The sequence below is a fragment of the Antechinus flavipes genome, chromosome X (assembly GCF_016432865.1).
Source record: "Antechinus flavipes isolate AdamAnt ecotype Samford, QLD, Australia chromosome X, AdamAnt_v2, whole genome shotgun sequence".
Classification (NCBI taxonomy): Eukaryota; Metazoa; Chordata; class Mammalia; order Dasyuromorphia; family Dasyuridae; genus Antechinus; species Antechinus flavipes.
The window spans coordinates 275,602-296,537 of NC_067404.1; the positions used below are offsets into that span (position 1 = coordinate 275,602).

At 30.9% G+C, this 20,936-nt stretch overlaps 1 protein-coding gene across 1 annotated transcript in view; it reads left to right on the forward strand.

Annotated features, from left to right (window-relative positions):
• Positions 1 to 567: 567 nt before the first annotated feature.
• Positions 568 to 20,936, forward strand: part of LOC127542512 (E3 ubiquitin-protein ligase HUWE1) — a 75,135-nt gene continuing 54,766 nt past the window's right edge. Inside the window, exons 1-20 of the mRNA XM_051968165.1 lie at positions 568 to 612; positions 2,823 to 2,921; positions 3,607 to 3,813; positions 4,605 to 4,757; positions 6,991 to 7,053; positions 7,981 to 8,058; positions 8,554 to 8,601; positions 8,682 to 8,750; positions 9,095 to 9,194; positions 10,480 to 10,580; positions 10,936 to 11,086; positions 11,234 to 11,361; positions 12,539 to 12,679; positions 12,837 to 12,942; positions 14,122 to 14,223; positions 14,911 to 14,991; positions 16,268 to 16,374; positions 16,542 to 16,719; positions 18,010 to 18,101; positions 18,526 to 18,737. Of these exons, the coding sequence (XP_051824125.1) occupies positions 568 to 612; positions 2,823 to 2,921; positions 3,607 to 3,813; positions 4,605 to 4,757; positions 6,991 to 7,053; positions 7,981 to 8,058; positions 8,554 to 8,601; positions 8,682 to 8,750; positions 9,095 to 9,194; positions 10,480 to 10,580; positions 10,936 to 11,086; positions 11,234 to 11,361; positions 12,539 to 12,679; positions 12,837 to 12,942; positions 14,122 to 14,223; positions 14,911 to 14,991; positions 16,268 to 16,374; positions 16,542 to 16,719; positions 18,010 to 18,101; positions 18,526 to 18,737 (2,261 nt within the window). The remainder of the gene's footprint in view (positions 613 to 2,822; positions 2,922 to 3,606; positions 3,814 to 4,604; positions 4,758 to 6,990; positions 7,054 to 7,980; positions 8,059 to 8,553; positions 8,602 to 8,681; positions 8,751 to 9,094; positions 9,195 to 10,479; positions 10,581 to 10,935; positions 11,087 to 11,233; positions 11,362 to 12,538; positions 12,680 to 12,836; positions 12,943 to 14,121; positions 14,224 to 14,910; positions 14,992 to 16,267; positions 16,375 to 16,541; positions 16,720 to 18,009; positions 18,102 to 18,525; positions 18,738 to 20,936) is intronic.

Below are 20,936 nucleotides of genomic sequence, written 5' to 3' on the forward strand. Positions count from 1 at the left end.
TCTTCAATTTTTGCCCAAGATTTTATTATTTTTGTCAGCATGTCTCAAGATTTCTTCTTGTATCATTTATAGTCTGTTGAACCCCCAAAAGCAAGCTGTTATTAAATGATAAGCCTTAAGAACTTTTTTTTTTTAATCTTTTGATCCTTTTCTTCTTTATTAAAGAATATTTCCTGAGATTTTTGTTGTGGGAGGATGAATAGCTTCTTTTTTTTTTTTTTTTCTATTTTTCTTCTGGAATATGTTTATACAAAGTCAACTATTTTATCCTACTATTATTCAAACTTACGACTTTTAGTTATTGAAATTAACTATTTAAAATTTAGACTTAGATAAAGTTGAGCTGCTCTTTAGTGAGCAATTTAATCCCTCAGCATTTGTCTTTGAGAATTTTTTTGGGAACTTTGTTGTTATCTTTATCTTGTTGTTTGTCACTATAGTACAATGTCATGTTTATTGGGTGAGTGTTTCTTTTTAATTAATTAATTAATTTGATTAGCCCTCAGTGGGTTAATTTTTTTTCTGATTTTCTTTTCTTTTAGGACCACAAAATAGAAAATTGCAAAAATGAAAGTAGACAGGACTAAGCTGAAGAAGACACCTACAGAAGCTGTAAGTATTTAATAAGATCAGAATAATTGTGGTATCATTGATTTGAAATGCTCTCCCTATTTTTTCACTGGAGATGATCACAGCAGTCACTTTAATATGCATCACTCACTTTCTAATACCTTCTTAATTAGTTTTTTAGGAACTTCTTACTAACAAAGTCATTTTAAAATTTATGTCAATGTTCTGCTTTCATTATATTTCAGTAAATTTTTAAAATAGTTCCAAATCAGATTTGTTTTGATAGATTTTTAAAATTAAATGTGAATTTAAAAAGGATGACTTTACTTTTTCAGTTTAGAAAACAATAACAGTTGGGTTTAGTTTGATTTAGAACTTGTTTTAGGGGCAAACTGCATTTAATATTTCATTTTTGTATACCAAATATATTGAGCAAACTGTTCTGTCCTCACTTGCCTTAACTTGGAATTATCTCCTCAGCTTGTAACTACTACCTCATCATAGAACTTGAAATTATTTTATCCACAATTTCTCCATTTCTTAATTGTCAGGTCTAGTGACTTTTTCTTAATCTTATTCCTTCTTGACTTACTCTAATCATTTGTCTTACTCAGCTTGATATTCCAAAATTTCATGACAGTGCTATTTTTTGGTTATTGTCCTATTTGATTTATTATTCCTCAGTTTTTTTTGATAAAGCTTTGTCTATTTCATCTTTCCTTAGACTCTCCTGAAAGAATCTGCTGTCCTGTTTCTATTCCACATCTTTTTTTTCAAATACACTTTTCCATTATATCTGATTGTGTTTAATTTTATTCATTTTAAAATCATTTAGCAGTGACCCATGCTTCAAAAAAAGTCAAAAACCTCTCTTCTATATACTTGTTACTTGATGGTCACAGCAGTAAGACTCAAATTTTTGCTGATGATTCAAAAATATATTAATATTCATTAAGTACAAATCACTTTAGTTCCATTATCACATTACATTTTCTATATCTCGAAGTGAATGTTTTATCAGTATAAACACAGCATGTCTTCATTAACTAAACTTGAAAAAAGTAGTGTGTTGCCTTGACTCCACTCTAAATGTCAAATCATATTTTAACTTCTCCCAAATATGTCTCCTTGATTTCTTGAAAAGTTATCATAGTGTATTTTGATTAATATTTTAATTAGTACAGTATTTTTTAATTGGTCTGTTGATATATATATATATATATATATATATATATATATATATATATATATATATATATATATATATATATAGCTTTCCCTCCTAAACCCTTCACTTCTGCTCACCAAAATCAATCTATTTGCATGGATTCTTTATTGCCTTTAGCATGAATTATAAAACGTTGTCATTTAAAACCATCACATGACTCTCTATGCCTACTTTGCTAATTTTCTGACACTTTACATCCCTACACAAGTACTTTCAAGTACACACAAGTTTCTGACTTTCAGAAACAGCATTTCTAACACAGCACTCTATCTTTTCACAGACTTGCATATTTTTTTTTTTTTATATATCCTACCTTTAGAAGGCCTTTACAGACATTTTTTCCCCTTTTTTCTCCTCTTTTGCAGGCTTAACGTCTTAAACATACAGAATGTTGTCCATTTGCATTATAATTAGAATGTCTTGATATTTTATTTTTGCCCTTTTTTAAAATATTTAACAGAAATCGAAAAAAATAACAAAAACTGCTTAGCTAACAAGTGTTTGGCACATAGATATTTGTGGGCTGTTTGATAAGACAAGTGCATTTTTTCCTTAGCACACTCGGTGATGATAAGAAAGCTTCATGAGACTTTTCTAGACAAGAGTTACCTGGGATACAAAGATAGAAATTTTATGTTGCTATTTGCATTACTACAGAGTGAATCCACTTAACAGTTTGACAGATTCATTGACCTTTATTGGTGATCCTATTTCCTGCAATATAGTTTTATTAAATAGTAGCTTGGACTAACGAAGAAAAACACACCAAACAGTTGTTGGGAAATAAATATTTCATAAATTTATTTTGAATTTTTTCATTCTAAATCGGATCTTATAGACTTTTCTTCCAAGATTTTGAATTATTTCTTGATTCTGAGAAAAGTTTGTTCCTGCAGTAAGTAAAGCAAATAATCCATGGACAAACCCAGATCTTCTCCACTTCTCATAATTTTTACTAGACCAGTATGGTTTTCTCCCCTTTCCTGATTTCTGTCTTATGGAGAGTATTTGTGTTTTCTTTTAGCCTGCAGACTGCCGGGCTTTAATAGACAAACTTAAGGTTTGTGATGATGACCAGCTTCTTTTAGAACTTCAGCAAATCAAAACATGGAATATTGGAAAGGTGAGTATTATTTATGGCAAAGTATCCTTAAGGAGAAAATGAACATGGTCTTTATACTTCATTTACTTATTATTGCACTTTTTAATGTTCTTAAAAGGAACAATCTCAGATTTAATCTTATCAAAGAATTAATCCTTGTTTCTCCCTCCTCTCCCCCTACCCCCCTCTCCTTTTTTTGTCATTTGGGTTAAGTGACTTGCTCAGGGGTGACATTATGTGTCTTGAGGCCATATTTGAACTCATATACTTATGACTTGAGGGTCAATGTTCTAGCCACTGCTTTTAAATATATATTAACCTTGTTTTAATGTCTTTCCCTCTTTTGAATAAAGGATATTTAGGAAGAGGGGTTGGTTTTGTGGAAGAGAGCTGTTACCTAATGATTTAATTTTAAATAGCTATCATATCATCTGCTTCAAATTACCTAAAAACCATTTGGAAATATTGATCTAGAAATAATTGAATATAGGAGAGTTGAAGTCACTATGAGATATATAGAAAGCAGGATAAAAGCCCAGACAAGCTGGGGAGAATTCTAGCTGTGAAACATTAAGATGTTACCAACTTTCCTCCAAATGTAGAATCCCATCAAATAGACATCTAAAAAGCAAAAACAAATTAAGAAGATTTATCTGACATTTGTAACAGAGAACCAGTTCAGACTAAACTTTTCTTCTCTTGTCAGTGTGAGTTATATCATTGGGTTGACTTATTGGACCGCTTTGATGGGATCCTAGCAAATGCTGGACAAACAGTGGACAACATGTCTTGGATGCTGGTGTGTGACAGACCTGAAGAAGAACAATTAAAATTACTTTTGTTGGGTGTGTTGAACTTCACAGCCTTGCTCATAGAATACAGCTTTTCTAGGCATCTTTACAGTTCTATAGAGGTAGGCATAAAGTTTTCTTTATTTTTAAAATGCCAAAAAAAAATAGCCTTTGATAACAGATTTTGAACTTTCTCTTATGATTTATATGTTTGTGTGTGTGTGTGTTTTGGCAAATATCAAATTTGTTTTTAAGAGGAAATAGCATGTTTAATACAGAAAAGTAAAATGTAATCTAAGTATGGCAGTTGTAAAATAGATGATTCTGAGATAGATTATGGCATTCATAATTCAGAGATCTTAACCATTAAAGATAATTTTTTTACAGGGGACCGTCTTTCTAATTAATTGAGAATAAACTTAGAAAATGAAATCTCTGGGATAGAAACATGAACATATTAATCACTTTGTTTGCATGATTCCAAATTTGTTGTGATTTACAGCTCTGCCAATAATTCATTGTTCTCATCTCCAGCATTGACATCCTTTACTATTTTTGCAAATTTACTGACTAAAAAATAGAAACGTTGATTGTTCTGATTTGTATTCTTCTAGTTATTCATATTCTACATGTTCAATTTCATATGAGTTAATGGTTTATAATTTCTTTTGACTACACTTTTTTTTCATATTTATTGGGAAGTTGCGCTGTGTGTGTGTGTGTGTGTGTGTGTGTGTGTGTGTGTGTGTACATGCATTGCTTTATGCTAGTTAGCTACATGAATGATTATATATCAAATTTTTAAGAAAATGCTTAGAGAAAAAATCTTCTCCCATTTAGCTTTTTCCCTGATTAATTTTTGTTAGGCTCTTAATAACCTAGTTTTTTGATTGATACTTTTTTGTCCCTATAGCACCTGACTACATTATTGGCTTCTTCTGATATGCAAGTAGTACTTGCAGTGCTGAATCTTTTGTATGTCTTTAGCAAAAGATCAAACTATATCACTAGACTGGGTTCTGACAGGAGGACTCCACTGCTGTCTCGACTGCAACATTTGGCAGAGGTTAGTTCAGATTGGCTCTGATTTATAGGAGCCTTAAGACACACTGGATTTAGAAATTGTAAGTAAAATTAAAAATTGTAAATTGCTTTTGTTACTAGTTTTAATTTTAAATTAGTTAATAGTTTTAAATTAGTTTTCTTATAATCTTTAGAATGATTGAAAGTTATTTTTCCCATATCCCCAAGTAGAAAGTTAGAGATAATCAAAACTAGAAAGAAATTGATCCATTAAAAAATTTGTGCAGAAAGACTTAACATGAACTCATGCTGAATGAAGCAAATAGAATCAGGAGATCATAGGGCACAGCAACAAGATTGATCAACTATTATACACTTGATTCTTCTCAGTAATCCTTTGTCAATTCCAATAAACTTTGGGTAGGAAACGCCATCCACATCCAGGGCAAGAGCTATCACATCTAAATTGTTAATTGATTATCTTCATTCTGTTTTTTCCTTTTTTTTCTTTGTGGTTTCTCCCTTTTGTTCTAATTTTTCTACCAATATATTTTAAAAAAGAATGTACATGTGTAATTACCTCCCAAAAAAAAGTTTCTGTGTAAACTAGGGAAAATAGAATTTTTTTTTTTTTTTAAGATAGTAATCCTCATGGAAAATTTGAGGGCAAGTCAGTTTAAAGATTCTCATGGTTGTTAGGATATAGCAAAAAAACAGATGACAATATGTCTTCATTTTCAGATAAATTAAAAATGACCCAAAAAAAATTTAAAGGTAGGAAATACTGCTGAGAAAAATATTTTCTATTCTTTTTTTGTTTATTTGTTTATTGTATATTTTTTTAATATTACATTCATTTAGAATTATGGAATATAACGATGTATTGCTTATTTTCTGCCTTGATGCTTTTCAGGTTTTCCTGGTAGTTATTAATCCTATAGTAAGTTGTCATAACTAATGCTTTCTACTATGTGTCATTCTGGGTAATTCATTCTGAGTTCTTTTATTTCCATTTCTTTCTTGTATAATCTTCCAATGATCTTCCTATTTCCTACATTGTCCTCCATGTCTGTCATGCCTTTCCTCCTTTTCTATACTTGTTAGTTATCTCCCTGCCTTCAAAGCTAATCTAAAGTTCCATCTTAGATCCTCTTTTTACTTTCCCGCCTCCCCTGAGGCAATTGGAGTTAAGTGAATTGCCCAGGGTCACACAGTTAGGAAGTGTTAAGTATCTGAAACCAGATTTGAACTCAGGTCCTCCTTCCTTCAGGGTTGGTGTTCTATCCACTGTGCCAATCTCTTTACTCTTTTAATTGTAATTCTACTTTATTAACAGTTACCTGTCTATAGTTTGACATACTTGTTTTTCTTTCCCCCAAACCTTGGTGCATAAAAGTGATTAATAAATTTTAAAATGACTTTTATCCTATGCACAAGCCTAAGAATTGCTAAAAGAAATAATAAAATCCTGCTTACTCATTCAGGATATTTTTTTTTTACTTTTTTTCTCCTTATTCTTAATCAGCAAGGCAGCATTTTTATCCTTCTCTAATTGGTTTTTGAATTCTGAGCATCAGTCCTAGGTCAATCTGTCCTTAAATAACTTTTCATATTTTCTCTGTTCCATTTCAAAATTCCTTGTTGTTCCTCCTTTTTCTCTTCCAGGTTCTAATGAAATGATTTCATAAATTATTTATCCCACAGTTATGGTGAGATAAAGTAGTGTGCAGGAGAAAAAAAGCCAGTATGATTGTATCTTTAATATATTTTTCCTATGCAGCAAATTATTGGATTTTGTAATTTCTTCTGGTGTGCTATAATTAGTTTTTTGTTTTCTTCCAACTAAGCTTTTAATTTTTCTTCTACTAACCTGAACTTCAGCTCTTCCAGGTTCAAATATTTGTTCATGGTTTGTAATCTTGTGGAGTTTGGTTTTGAAATATGGTGACATCTTTCTTATAAATACAGATAGTGCTATATTTGTTGAATCTTTAAAATATACCTAAAGGAGAAACATGTTTTATTATCATCACATTTCCATATTAATCCATAGATGATTTCAGATAATGACTATAAAATAATATTAATATTTAGCTTCACAGTGAAAATATTTAAGTAAACTTGGCTATTAATTTTTCTTCCTGTTGGACTAAAATTAATATGGATTAATTATCATTTCAGTATTTTGTGACTGGATTGATCATCGGCCAGAATTGACTAGTAATAATGCTGGGCATGTATAAATTTTAACGGGAATTTTTTTTTTTTCCTTGCAGAGTTGGGGTGGAAAGGAAAACGGCTTTGGACTTGCAGAATGTTGTAGAGATTTGCATATGTTGGTAAGCATTTAAAAGATTTTCATTTTCTATAGCTTTTTGTGTTTAGGTTAATTATGTTCATAGGAGAAAAGGAGTTGTAATTCATTATATGTCAGAATAAGATTTATGATTTAGCCTACTCTAGAAAGCACTTCCAGATGTCCAGATGTATGTACACTGTTTCTGTAAGCTTTGTAGATGAATTTCAAAAACAGATTAAGAATTCACTAGGTTTTTGAATTAATAGTAGGGAAGATTAAATTTTGTGCTTTGCTTTATTTGTTCATTGGATGTTTCAACCAAGCCTTATGGAAAAAGAAAAAAGCTAGTAGTCACCTGGCCACTAGTACTAATTGCTATACTATAGTATAGTATTATAGTACTTTCATTTTATTTATTTATTTATTTTTCTTAGGCTGAAGTAGTCTGCATTCATTAATTATCCTTCATTAATTAGACTATTGGACCAATTTATGTAATTTTAGGCAGTCTTTCCACTCTTGTTTTCTTCTACTGAAATCTGTGACCAAATTAAAAATTAATGCTTTGGTTGCTGTGTTCTTTGATGAAATGCACATCTTACCTATCTATTTTTGGCTTAATTTATTCATTCCCATTTTTCTGGTGTTCTGTCTTGGTTATTCAAAAACAAAAAACTAATCATTATTTTAGACATGCAAAACTCATAGTGATAAATCTTACCTTTGGCCTAAAAAATACAACAGTAGAATCATTTGAATCTTTTACAGAAAATTTTTTTCCATTTTAGAGGCAGAATTTTCTCCCCCTAAATGCATTTTGCTGTATTACCCTTGGTTCAAGTTAGAAAAGACTGAAAATTTTGAATTTGCCAAGCTGGAGAAGAAGTTAAATTTAAAGGATTGGGAAAGTGTGTCTTGATATATGTTCAAGTGCAATGTCTGATTCTTTGCTATACTTTATATCCAGAAATACCCACCCAGTGCAACTACTCTGCACTTTGAATTTTATGCAGACCCAGGGACTGAGGTCAGACTTGAAAAAAGGGTGAGTTTCATACAGAACCTTATGATTTTATGAGGCAAGATGGGAGAAATCCTCTATTTCAGGTATTTTCAGTACAGTTTGGATAAGTGTCCTAAACTAAGGAAGCATTTGCTTGTATGTGGAGCATCCATTTCTTGCCCACATAAGGTACTGCCTATATTGTTTTTTATCTAGGATTTTGATTAGTCAAAACTCAAATGAGGTATGGAAATATAAACAGTATCTTAAACCAAATTCAAATACAAAGTCTAGGTTTTCTTAGCTCCTGAATCTGATTTACAGTAGTGTGTCCTTCCTCTCACATACATGCCAAAATGGAAAAAATATTATCTTAAATATACTTTTTCCTGACTACATCTTTATGATAAAGATTTCTGAATTAACTAAGTGCTCATGTCGTGGCCCTTTGATTTTCCTAACGGATTGTGCTAATTTAAAAGGAATAACATACTGCTATTTTATCTTTATACCTTCTTTTCCACTTTATTCTTTTAGACTTCCAGTAACACACTACATTACATTCACATAGAGCAGCTTGATAAAGTAAGTAGAAATTTAAATGATGAATAATAAGAAACCCAGTTGTCAGATGTTTTTCTAATCATTGTCTTGCTCTCATGCAGATTTCAGAAAGTTCTTCTGAAATCATGGAATCTCTTACCAAAATGTACAGCATTCCAAAAGACAAGCAGGTAAATTGGGTAATTGACAGAATTGATTTCCCCCCAAGTATCAGTTCTTCCCTTCCCCTCCGCCCCAATTTTTGTTATTTTCTATTTGGATAATAGTGTTGTTGATTTTCTTGAAATTAGTGTTGGTATTTTCATTGCATGAGTCACTTATCTCTATCTCAGTTTCTTCAACATTAAAAATAAATTGGAGAAGGAAACAATCATTAGATGGAGATGTAGCTACATAAAAAAATCCTTGCTATTTCATGTCTGTTTATCTAATACTGAGATAGCAATTGTTATCATCCAACTCAATGAACCTTGTAGTTTTGAAATAAAGCAGAAAATGTTTGTCTTTATCACAGATGCTACTGTTTACACATATACGGCTAGCCCATAGTTTTTCTAATCATAAGAAGAGATTGCAAGCTGTTCAGGCAAGACTACATGCAATTTCAATATTAGGTAAGAGAAAAAAAATTCCTTAAATAATGTAATCTGTGTTCAACTTTTTTTCATTGCATTTCATCATTCTGAAGCTAAGAATCTGTTCAGTAGTGTATGTATTTTCCTATTGTTAAAGAAAAATTGTTAGTATGGACTCCTAAAAAGAAAGATTGTTTATCTTTGGATATTGGTGAATAAAATAGGTTGTTCAAAATGTGGATTTGAAATCAGGAAGATTTCCATTTAAATTCTACTTCAGGCATTTAAATGTGTTACCCTAAATTGGTTATTTTGCCTCTCTGATTTAGTTTTGTTACAAATACCAATTATAATCTATACCTATAAGCATGGATATTGTGAGCCTCAAGTGAGATACATGTAAGTATTTTTAAAGTGCTAGCTATTTTCTGTTTGGCTTAAAAAATATTTTAGTTTGGTAACATAATTTGATTGATAATTTAACCAAAAAAGGCAGTGTGGTTAGTCTAGCTTGAATGTGATATATTTTTAAATAATAGAAGTCAGATCAGCATATTAAAATATATAGATAGCTTTCATTGACCATGCAGAATTAAAATAGTTGTTTTATTGGTCCATCACAATAATTATTCATGATCGCTATCTCTACTTCTTTTCCTAAAGATAGGTAATAGTAACTAGAACAAATTAATAATAGCAATAAAAAGAACTCCCATTTATTTGTAGAATCCTGTTTTATACTGGTACTGTTTTAAGTGTTTTAATGCTCACACCTAATGTAAGTGCAATTTATAGATGAAAGACCTGAAGCAAAGCAAAGTAACATCCAGGGTCACACCATTAAAATATCTTGGGTTGGATTTGAATTTAGGTTTTTTATGCATTTGTAGCTTTAGCTACATTTTTGATGAGGAAGATAACTTCATTTTAAGAAATATTTAAAGGAATTTTGCTGAGAAGGAAGATAAATTGCTTATAAAGAAATATTTAAAGTTGGTTAATCAGACATTTATAACCTTTCCACCCACTATATTTGATGTTTAATTAGTAAGTGAATCAATTTTCCACAATATTTTTAAAATAATTTTTGATTCAAGGAACAGGTTTTTATGTTTATCATCATAATCCAAAATCATTTGAGAAATTCATTCTTTATCTTTTTTATACGTGTCTAAATTTTGCTAATTGACATGGTTCTCAAGCTTTCTGATTTATTAGCTTGTTTCTTACATAGAATATCTTCTTGTGGGTGACTTCTCAAAGTTACCACTAGTGGCCCATCTTCCTTTCTCTGACTAAATCTTTAATTCTTTTTCTTTCACAGTGTATTCAAATGCCTTACAAGAATCGGCTAATAGTATCCTGTATAATGGCTTGATAGAAGAGTTGGTAGATGTACTTCAGATTACAGATAAGCATCTCATGGTAGGCTTTCATTGTTCCTTTAAATTTATATGCTTTGCCTCTCTCAAAATTTTCATTTGTAAGGTTTCAAGGATCCTATGATAAGATCTAAGAAGGAAGTAAAGTTGGTCACTATCAATCACAAAAATAAATGATCAAAGATATTACATTTCCTTGTATTGAACACAGCTCCCTTTCAAGAATATACTTAAAATAGATTAAAATAAGGATCATAAATATTCCAAGAATGAGAATTTTAACTTAATGAGAATTTTATGTTGATCTTCTGAACAAATTTATGTAAACTGCTTGAATATTTAAGAAGATTTATAATTGATGGACTTTTTAAAAATTGTCTAACTCTTTGTTCTCACAGGATATTAAGGCAGCATCCTTAAGGACATTAACATCAATTGTACATTTGGAAAGAACACCCAAACTTAGCAATATTATTGATTGCACGGGAACTGCCTCCTATCATGGATTTTTACCTGTCTTAGTTCGAAACTGTATCCAAGCTATGATTGGTAAGAGTAATCATGTCAGAAGTATTTTTTTCATAACTAACTCTGCAGCTTTTATTTAGAACTTCTAAATATTTAGAATAAAATATTTAGAATATTTTATTTATGCAGAACTTTTATTTAGTTAAATCTTTAACTTCTTTTTTACAGATCCTTCAATGGAACCATATCCCCACCAATTTGCCACTGCTCTTTTCTCCTTCTTATACCACCTAGCCAGCTACGATGCAGGTGGTGAGGCATTGGTATCCTGTGGCATGATGGAAGCCTTACTTAAGGTACACTTCCTATTTATGTTTGTACAAAAAGAGAATGCTTAAAAGAGTACAGGGAAACTCACAAAAAATGTGCATTATGATTATCTTTATTTCAATTCCTGTGTATATCCTGGTGACTAAAAGAAATGGGTACTAGTAAACAAGACAGCTCTTATATTTTTTCCTCTCTAATAACACCAACCATTGCCTCTATTTCTGGATATATTGTTCTTTTAAAAAAAAAAAAACCCTTTTTACCTCAAAAAAAATTCACCCCTGATTATCTGAGTTGGTAACAAATTTTTATGTCCACATCTTTCATCAAAAATAGGCAAATATGAGATCTAATTTTTAAAATGGCCTTTTACAATTAATCAGCATCTACTTTTAGTTGAATTCTAGCACTCATCTTTCTAGTTGGGAATCTAAAATTAGGATCTGAACAGGTCATTCATTTACTTACTTATTTTGCATAATATTGTCATGATATAAATTTCAAATGTGAGACACAAATTTTGAAGCATAACCAGTTCAGTACCAAAATATGAATATGCCAATAAATAAATATCTCAGCTTCCTTATCAGTATCTAAGATCCTAAGAAGGAAAAGATTGAAGGAAGAGCATACACGATAAAAGGTATCTTTGTGAAAAGAAGAAGCAATATGATTGGCTAGAAATATTGTATGTAGAGTTCCTTCCATCCTGTTTCAGCAGATTATGTCTGCCAAATTAGTGGAGGATAGAGTACCAGCCCTGAAGTCGGGAGGACCTGAGCTATGTGGGCAAGTTACTTAACCCTAATTGCCCAGGTGAAGGAATGTTTGGGGGTAAGGAGGAATTAGTGGGTAGTAAAACAGATTTCCTTGAGAAACAGATAACAGATCAGATTTTCCCCAAAACTAGTTAAACAGATTTTCTTGACATGAAGAATAGACCTTTGATTTCCTAAAACAGCTGAACATAAGAACTAATAAAATAAAGCATAACATTAAGTAATTACAATAATATTGGTTATACATTATCAGGTATGAAATATAATTGATTTAACTTTTTTTCCAATACAGATTTATTTACTTGAATTTCATAATTAATTTTCAGCTCCATTCTACAGTGCTTTTCTAGGTTTAAAGTGAAACCTAACAATTTTAATTCCATTTTTTCCAACTCATAATGATTTGGACTGTGTCTCTGCATAGGTGATAAAGTTCCTTGGAGATGAACAGGACCAGATAACCTTTGTAACTCGAGCCGTCAGAGTTGTCGACCTTATTACCAACCTAGACATGGCAGCTTTTCAATCACATAGTGGACTCTCTATCTTCATTTATAGATTAGAGGTATTTGCTTGGAGATTTCTTGCCCCATCATAATACTATACAATGATTGATACTTTAATTTACATAGCAGATAATAGCTTACTATTACTCACAGACTGTTATTTTTTGTTCTATATTTTTTCCCAAAAATATGACAATCCTCTTTCATTTTATACAGCATGAAGTAGATTTGTGCAGAAAAGAGTGTCCTTTTGTGATAAAGCCAAAAATCCAGAGACCCAGTGCTACTCAAGATGGAGAAGAAATGGAGACAGATATGGATGGTATTTTATAAAATTTTCTGTACTATGAAATTGAAGGATAGGGTGGACATTGTTTAATATAAATTATTATATTTATCTCATTACCTCTGGAGCAATATTCTTTCATACTTTCTTTTATGAAAAATAATCTGAATAAAAAATTGTTTTGTATACTATGCACATGAAAATTAACATTTAATAGGTACTAATACAGATAGTGTGAACTTAGACATAATTTTCTCTTTCATGAATCCCTGTATGTAAAGGAACTTTGGAAGAGAAAAGGAGACTAATTTAAGAAGTAGTAGTATCTTGTACTACATGAAATAAAAAATAAGAATGACTTCAGTGTCTCTTAGAAATTCATTGGAGTAATCCAGAAGGCTAGATATTCACAATGTCTTTTCTAAAGTTTATTTGATTGAAAAAATGTCTTTGAACATTTTTTCAATATGAAGTTTGTCTTTTCTTATTTTTCATTTTAAAATTTGTTATTTTTCTTAATTCTCTATTGTAGATATGGCCATGGAGAGTAGTCCTGGCCCATCCACTTCTACAGAGCAGCCACCTGATCTTGATATAAAGGCTCAGGCTCTCATCAGAAGCAATATTACAACTATTGCTTGTCCTGCTGGTATGTTCATTACATTTGATCCTTCAAGCTATTCCTTAAACTAAGAAATTGGGATTTCATCTTGTTCTTGGAAGGTGCCTTAAAGATGCATTTGATACATTTTAATTCCCATTTTGTAGTTAAACAGCTAAGTAACTTGGAATTGAATAATAAAAGCGGTTGTCTTTCTTTTGTCATACCAACTGACTTCCACCTAAATCAGTGATTTAGGATTAGAGTCAGGAGCATGTCTTCTTTTCATTTTTTGTCTTTGTTAGATGTTTTGATTGAAAACATCTCTTGGATGGTATCTATCATGAGAGATTCATTCTGGTTCTTTATTTGATTCTATATTTTTGAAGGTTCTGGGGAAGTGTTTTTCTTTTTGAAATTTGTCACCTACATATAATCTCATATGAATTTATGGCTGAAAGATCTTTCAATAACTTAGTGGGAATTACATCAATTATGATAAGTTGTATCTCTAAAGAAAGGAATCATATCAATGAAAGCATAGATCCTTGATATGAATTATTAGCCCAGCAATATGTTGAGCTAATCATATTTTTTTTTTTTGGCCCTTCTAGGACCCCAATGCATTCCTCAACGTGCAGCACTTCTCAAGTCTATGCTCAATTTTCTTAAAAAGGCTATCCAAGATCCTGCTTTCTCAGATGCTATCCGTCATGGTAATATTCCATTTCAGCTGTACTATTTGTAGAGCTAAAGGACTATATAATTATAGTTTTTACATGTCTAAACATTTCTTAATTACCTAAGTGTAGTATTTGCCAACTACTAAGCAAACCAGATAAACAAAAACATTTTAAAAGTGAAGGTTGAAAATATATGTAACCTTACATTTTATCATGTTTTAAATTAAGGGTATTTTTACCTGAGATTTTTCAAGTAATATTTCATTTATATTATACATATTGCTCTTTTACTTGTTTTCTACATCATAAAAATCTTTCTCCAGCATTTTGAAGTCCTAATATATAACCCTCCTAATATAAATATTTGAAGATTCATTAAAGTTACTTGAAAAAATAGTTTGGTTTCCTTTTTATTCCCTTTGTGACCTAATAGCATTCTTATTTGTCTATCTATTATAATATGTCAGTATTGCTCTGACATCCATTCAGCAAAGTTAGCCCAAAGCACATTAGCTATTTTTATTCTTGAGTATAATATTTAAGAATAAAAGGAAGATTATAGAAACAAAGTTCAAAACTGTGGGATAGAAGGACTTAAAAGCAAAAGAACAAAGGGTAGTAAGTTATCAAAAATATCCAGTGTCATCATGCTGGCAGCATTTTGCACTGATTATTCTATATAAATTTTGTGGCATTAATGGATCTATGTTTTTGTCTTAGTGATGGATGGCTCTTTACCTACCTCTTTAAAACATATCATCAGTAATGCAGAATACTATGGGCCATCACTTTTCCTGCTAGGTAAGTAGAGTTCACAGTTGATGAAATTGAAAAAGAACTTTAAAATCTTAATTTCTCTTAATTTTAAGTCTTGAGTTTCAAAATGTTTGGTTTAAAATGAATGAATACTCAATTTTCAATGAATGAATTTTAAATAAAATTCAGTTTTTGAATTGGTGTTTTAATTTCCTTCTTATCAGCTGTATGTTTTTCATTGAAGAAGGAAAATTCATATTTGTGGTGAATACAGAAATGTTATGTTACGTATCTTAGGAAGATTTAAAATGTACCTGCATATTCTTCATGATAGCAATTAATGTAGAGACAGGATTTCTTTCTCTGTTTCATTTATAATTTTTTAGTGATGGTGAAAAGTATGGAACTTTTTTTATTTTTGCTGAGGCAGTTAGGGTTAAGTGACTTGCCCAGGATCACATAGCAAGGAAGTGTTTCTTGTCTAGACCAAATTTGAACTTAGGTCCTCCTTAATTCAGGATGTGTGCTGTATCTACTGTGCTACCTAACATTTCTCATAACTTAATACACTGTTTCAAAGACAGACTTTTCTAAACAATTTTTTAAAAATGGTTAATTAACAACGTACCAAACCTTTGTGTTCTATGAATGAGAATGTAAAGAAAAAAATGATCCCCACTTTCAATGAATTTACACTCTAACAAGGAAAAGATAGGCATATGAATACTGAATAAACTTAAGAGTCTTTAATAAGGAAATGAGGTTGTGGAAATCAGTGGCATTTCTTGACCATTTCTCATATTGACAATCAGCATAAAGGATTTAGCATTCTTTTTGCAAAACTTTAATATATGCTATGAGAATGTAAAAATAAACTCTTAATTCCATGATATCTGAGTTAGTTAAAGAAGTGATGTGTATAAAGGATAAAAAGCATTGTATAAATTGATGGGTATAAGAATATTAAACAGGTCTTTGTTCTGTCTAGAGTAGTTAGGGAAAAGATTTTTTTTTACAATTGAAAAGCAGAATCTATTATGATGAACAGATAGTTGGATATTGGTATTGAGAAAAGGAAAGCTTTATTTATTCAGCAAACAAATCTTATACTTATACTGATAATATTTTGCCCAAATCCAAGTTGTTTAGCCTAAATGGATCAGATAATTTTCATAAGATAAAAATCAGAGGGATAAGATAATTTCCTTGAACTGGAACAAAAGCAGGGCTTTACAAAATGATGAAGATTAAGGGGGGAAAGTTCATCTCCAAAATACATATGTCCACTTTGATCACAATTGTTATATCTTCTCATTCTCAGCTACTGAAGTGGTAACTGTATTTGTGTTTCAAGAACCATCGTTTTTGTCATCCTTGCAAGATAATGGCCTGACTGATGTCATGCTACATGCATTGCTTATCAAAGATGTGAGTGTTTTTCTTGCTAATTCATAAAGGGAAAGTTTCTTCATTTTTTTCCCTTTATTTCAGAATTGTACATGAAAGATTCAAGATTACTGACGTAGGTAGACTTTTATCAAGGTCCCATGACCCAAAAAGTCTTCTCTGTAACACTGTGCTTTTCCTTTTCTCAGGTCCCTTCAACCCGAGAGGTACTTGGTTCCCTGCCAAATGTGTTCAGTGCCCTTTGTTTGAATGCCAGAGGTCTTCAATCATTTGTTCAGTGTCAACCTTTTGAACGTCTCTTCAAAGTGCTACTTTCTCCTGACTACCTTCCTGCTATGCGAAGGAGGAGGAGTTCTGATCCCCTTGGTAAACTTCTAGAACAAATAGCTGACTTTGAAAATAGATCTTAAAACCAGAAGTGTGGGTATTTTGTTCAGCGTATTTTAGTAGCAATTTAAGAAGAGGGACAAAGGGAGGAATCTTTATGCCATACTTAAGTGGTATCAGACATGGAGTAAAATTTGTATATTGTCTCATTTGGTCCCCATTATGGTTTTGGAGAAATATGATTGACTAATCAGTCTTGCATCCTTTCCATAAAATTACTGAGAAGGTGTCATTTCATTTCACTTTATACTTATGTAAGTTTCCATAAGTTAGTTAGTAGATGGTAAGTTAGATCATCTTAGTCTAAACAATCATTTATCAGTTTATCAAATAGCTTAAAAGCAAGATGCTTTGAGAAGGGCATTATCTTTCCCAAAAAAATGAAAATGAGAAAAAAATTCTGTAATTTGAAAGGACCTTAGAAATTAGGAACTAGAAAGATTTCATGTTAAAGAAAAGAGTGGAGAGATCAAGAAACTAGCATTTTCTAAATGAAACATACTCCTAAAATAATATGAATCAGAGACAAGAAGTATGTATGTAGAAAAGCTCTATTTAGCAAAATTGAAGTGTTTTAAAACAATACAATCGGGCTAGAATAAATTAGTTTCATTTGTTTGTTCAGTCATGTCCAATTCTGAAATTGGAATCTGTTGATTCTACTGTCCGTGGGGTTTTTCTTTAAAAAAAAAATCTTTCCTAAAGGCAATAGGAGCTGTTGTGGTATTTTGAATAGAGAAATACTATGGTCAAATATTCTCTGAAGAAATAATACCTGGCAGTTTTATTTTATACACCTAACTCTGGCCTAATATGCTTTGAGGAGCCATGAACCAGGAGGTCAAGAGATTCTTTTCATTCTGTGGCATTATTACAATTTATGAGAAGTTTAAAAATCAATTATGAATATTTAAGAATGCCTTAGTAGAAAAATTCTCACAAGTATGTTATTAAACATGATCATCCCAAGTCAAAAATGTTTTTTTGTTTTGTTTTGTTTTGCTTTTAAACATCAAATTTTTTCTCCTGATTTTGGTCTCCATTAGGATTTTTTTGATTTTTTTTTGTTTTTTATCTTTGAATTTGTTTTGTTTCTGGTTTGCTTTGTTTTAGATATTCTGACCAAAAGGGAGTCAAGAGGAGTATAATTTTTTTCCTTAATTTCTGTGTTGGCATTCATAGATATAAATTTATTTTTAAGAATTAGAAAATTCACTTATTCTTCATGTGTGTGCTTTTAAATATTTAAAGATTTTTCTTGCTTTTTAGGTGATACTGCTTCCAATCTGGGCAGTGCGGTTGATGAACTGATGAGGCATCAGCCCACACTCAAAACAGATGCTACAACTGCAATTATTAAGGTAGGAAGATACCTAATTATGCAAACAAGGACACTAGATAGTCACACTTAGCATCTAAGGGGTGTCACTTATGTTCCTCCATGAAAGGAAACTAGTCTTTGGATCTCCTGGTTTCTGTAGAAATCGTTGATAATCGTTATTAAGGGTTAATTTTCTTAGTTTCTTGGTACCATTGATCAAAACATGCCAAATGTTGTTGAAAATGACTGACATTTATGTATGTAATGCAATTTCCCATTTCTCCCTTATTTAGTCCCCTCCTGATTTGGTTTTCAAGTGTCTTATCACTACTTAAAAAGATAATTTTTTTTTTTTAATAATTTTTTATTGATAGAACCCATGCCAGGGTAATTTTTTTTTTTACAGCATTATCCCTTGCATTCACTTCTGTTCCAATAAAAAGATAATTTTTAATACCTTCTAGCTATTAGAAGAGATATGTAATCTTGGAAAGGATCCAAAATACATTTGTCAGAAACCATCCATTCAGAAAGCTGATGGCACTGCTTCAGCTCCTCCCCCAAGGTCTAATCATGCTGCAGAAGAGGCTTCCAGTGAAGATGAGGAAGAAGAAGAAGTACAAGCTATGCAGAGCTTTAATACTACTCAGCAAAATGAAACTGAAGCAAACCAACAGTAAGTTTCCATAGATTTATTAACTCATTTCTTTTTATTGTAAATAGCACAATTCCTTCATCTCACTCAGAACCTGTTTTCTTAGCTGAACTTTTTTTTACTAACTCATTGTCATTTGTATTTAAATGTATTTGATTTTGAAGTTAAAAAATTTTTTTCTTACTTAATGTACATGAATTTAAAAACAATTTATGAACAGTTTTAAATCCTTTATGAATATTTAAAAATGCCTTAATAGAAAAATTCTCACAAGTATGTCATTAAACCATGAACCTAATTCTGGGAGCTAAAGCTAACTTTTATTAGCAGGCTCATTTTTATGATGTAAAAAGAAATCAGTAATGGTCATTGAAATAATTGTTTTGAATTTTTCTGTCCTTTGTGAGAGAGGGAAATCTAAAAATTTGTCTTGATTTTTGGAATAAATAAAAGAAATTTAAATTTAAGTAGAAATTGTTTAGTTTGAGAATAAATTGTACAGTGATTGTTTTCCTGTTACATTAATTTGAAATTAGTAGCGTTCCTTTATATGAAGAATAATTCCATATTTCATAATAAATGCTACCATGTATCTCATGTACCATCTACCAATTTATTTCCCTAACTTTCCAAGAAAGGTTAATATTAATTTTCCTTTCCTTATTAATACTACAATAGTATGAAAACAAGGATCAAGGGGGGAAGTGACAAGAATTCAGACCATCAGAACTCTGGGGCAATATTAAGACTGGAAATCTCAGTCTTTATTTTCTTTATTTTCTTTATGTTTATGACAGGTTAGTGTTAAAGAAACTCAGTTGAGCACAATTTAAATTTCTTAGAATTGATCTCCTTATCTTTTGGCTTGTATTAACCACCATTTTATGGTTTCTGGTATTTATAATTAAGTTGTAAGTGTAGGAACAGATTTTTCTTTTTTTAAACATGGGCATTCTTTTGGGTTTTGCTGTCCCCCATTTGAAGAAATATGAAGGTAGAAAAAGAAAGAGGTACTGAAAATTTTCCCTGTATCTTAGTGTGCCATATTTATACAAAGAATGACAATCTTTCTCTTCTTTCCTCATCATATTTTATATATATATATGTATATATATATATATATATAGGGGAGAGGGGAAGGAGAACACTATATTATGTTCTTGCATCATTTATGTTGGAAAAAATAATCCTATTATAAGACATGGCTTTTAATTTAAGTTTACCCAACTATGTTTGATAATTTAGGCAATTGAAGAGTGTCCATCTAAAATTCAGAGACATAAAAGCTATTGTTAAGTATACCAGAAAGCCACTAATTCCCACTAAATCTTAATATCCATTTCCAGGATGTGATTCTGATTTGACATAACAGATTCCACTAGGATAGTTGTTATGATTAGCTTATGTAGGGATTAGGAGTTAAAGATATCCTAGTATTGAAATGTAATTTTTTAGCAACTCTTTATATATTTTGCCACATATTGCTCTTCATCTTTGCTTGCTTTTATATATAAATATTACTCATTTATTGCACATTTGAATGGCACACAGAAGAAAGGGAATATAATTTCCTGATTATTTAACAAGGTGATGGGCACAAAACCTTTTGCAAAGAAATTATTAGTTGATCCCCCTAGTTTATTTAATGAACCATAGATGAAGTTTAATGCCTTTATATTTTGTTGTTGTAAACTTTTTGAAATTTTTGCTATTTATGTGTCCTAAACAAAATCACCTATTTTTCCTTAAATCTATTTAATTATCTTTTGGTTTTCAAAACATACTTGGCATTAATTTGGGGGGAGAGCAGGGCATGTGGAAAGAGGAATGAATGCATAGTCTTTCATTAATAGGATTAGTTTTAGATGTCAGTCTGTCACTTTTTATTCACTGTTTTGTATTTCTTCAGCAACTATAATATGGTCCTTTTTTGCATTTACATGTGGCTGTTCAATTTCTGGCATATATTACTGAAAAGCAAATCAAATTATAAGGAATTAGTGATACATACTTTGACTTTACCTTCCTTAAATTGTTACCCTAAAAAGAATAAAGTATAAAAGATAAATGTATATTCATAATTCAGTTCCATTATGTTTTCAGAACAATCTTTGATTTTTTAGGAGAAAAAACATTTTTCCACATTTCTTGTTTAGCCTTAATAACCTAAGCCAAAACCAACATATTAAAGTGTGCAGGTATTTTACCCTTTACAAAAGG